Consider the following 1,415-nt stretch of genomic DNA (forward strand, 5'->3'; position numbering starts at 1 on the left):
GAAGACAGTTTTATCGAAGGAAGGAAGAAAGGGGGAGGGGCAATTTTAGAATTTAATAGGGTGGTGAAGAGTGATGACTTTTATTGATGGGAGAAGGAGGGGAGGGGCAATTTTGAAATTTGATGGGGTGGTGAAGACTTTTTAGTTTTTATAGAGGGGAGAAAAAAAAAGGAGGGGCAATTTTGAAATTTAATGGGGGTGGTGAAGACTTTTTAGTTTTTATAGAGGGGAGAAAAAAAAAGAAGGGACGCAAATATGTGATCACGAAACAGTTTGTCTTTGGTGAACTGTAGTAAAGTTCTTCGCATTGAAAATTCAATGCGAAGAACTTTACTACAGTTCACCAAAGACAAACTGTTTCGTGATCACATATTTGCGTCCCTTTTTTTTCTATAAAAATCTTCACCACATTTCTCCTTCTCAACCAAATTTCTCCACTTCTATTACTTGAAAGAAAAAAAGAATCTCTCTGCATCTTCACCTACAGTTTTCATGGGAAAGGTTCCTCTGGTTTTCTTTGCATTCCTTATCTCTTTCGCCTTAACCGTCGATGTTAGAATCACAGGGGTTTACCCGGGGGTTCCTTGGCAGCATGCTCATGCTACCTTCTACAGGGGAGCTGATGCCTCTGATGGTACCATGGGTCTGTATCTTCTCTGTCATGGACGCTTTTTCTTTACTAATGTGCCTTTCGTTTCTGCTTAATCACTAGAGATTGAGGGTGTTGTGCAGGTGGAGCTCGCGGTTACCGTAATCCCCACGGGCAAGGGTATGGCGCCAACACGGCGGCGCTGAGCACCGCAATATTCAACATTGGGCTGAGCTGCGGCGTCTGCTTTGAGTTAAAGTGCGCAAATGACCCGCAATGGTGTCACTTCGGCAGCCTATCCATCTTCGTCACGGCCACTAAGTTCCGCGACGCTCTTCCGAACAAAAGTAGCGACAAGCCACCCTCACCTGAAACAGGGGTCAAAACTGGCACTCAAACGCAGTATCGGTGGGGACAGTCATGGTCGTTTACGGTCAAGGGAAATGACGGACGCACGTCCACCTCTTGCAACATCGTGCACTGGCAATTCAGTCAAACTTTCAGTGCCAAGATCATCCAGGTTTGATCCGTATGATAATAAGGTCGTTGGTTTTTTTTTTAGGGGGGGGGGGTTCGATTGACTTTGCTGCGTTGGTTTCTAGATAAAGGCGGGGATTGACTCCGTTTCGTCAGGTTTTTGTTTTTTTGGGCTAAAGTGTTTCGTCAGTATTTAGCAAGTGTGGGGGGCGGCGATTGTACTTGTATCGTGGCGGGAAAATGTCGGGAAGGCTGGCTGAGGTGGCTACATCAGGGGTAGCCCGCAGTCGATGAGCGGCCTTATATAATGTGTAAGCGTTTGGTTTGTTTCAATCACAAATCTAGCAGG

General features: G+C 45.7%; 1 protein-coding gene across 1 annotated transcript; it reads left to right on the top strand.

The window, feature by feature from the left end:
- Window positions 1-468: 468 nt before the first annotated feature.
- LOC114716170 (expansin-A4-like) lies at window positions 469-1,118 on the top strand. The gene is made up of 2 exons (XM_028901123.1): window positions 469-643; window positions 733-1,118. The coding sequence occupies exons 1-2, from the start codon at window positions 493-495 to the stop codon at window positions 1,113-1,115; spliced, it is 534 nt and encodes a 177-aa protein (XP_028756956.1). The 5' UTR covers window positions 469-492; the 3' UTR covers window positions 1,116-1,118.
- Window positions 1,119-1,415: the final 297 nt, after the last annotated feature.

This window comes from Neltuma alba, unplaced genomic scaffold (genome assembly GCF_004799145.2).
Source record: "Neltuma alba isolate B1F8T4 unplaced genomic scaffold, ASM479914v2 tig00011646_pilon, whole genome shotgun sequence".
In the NCBI taxonomy this organism is placed as follows: Eukaryota; Viridiplantae; Streptophyta; class Magnoliopsida; order Fabales; family Fabaceae; genus Neltuma; species Neltuma alba.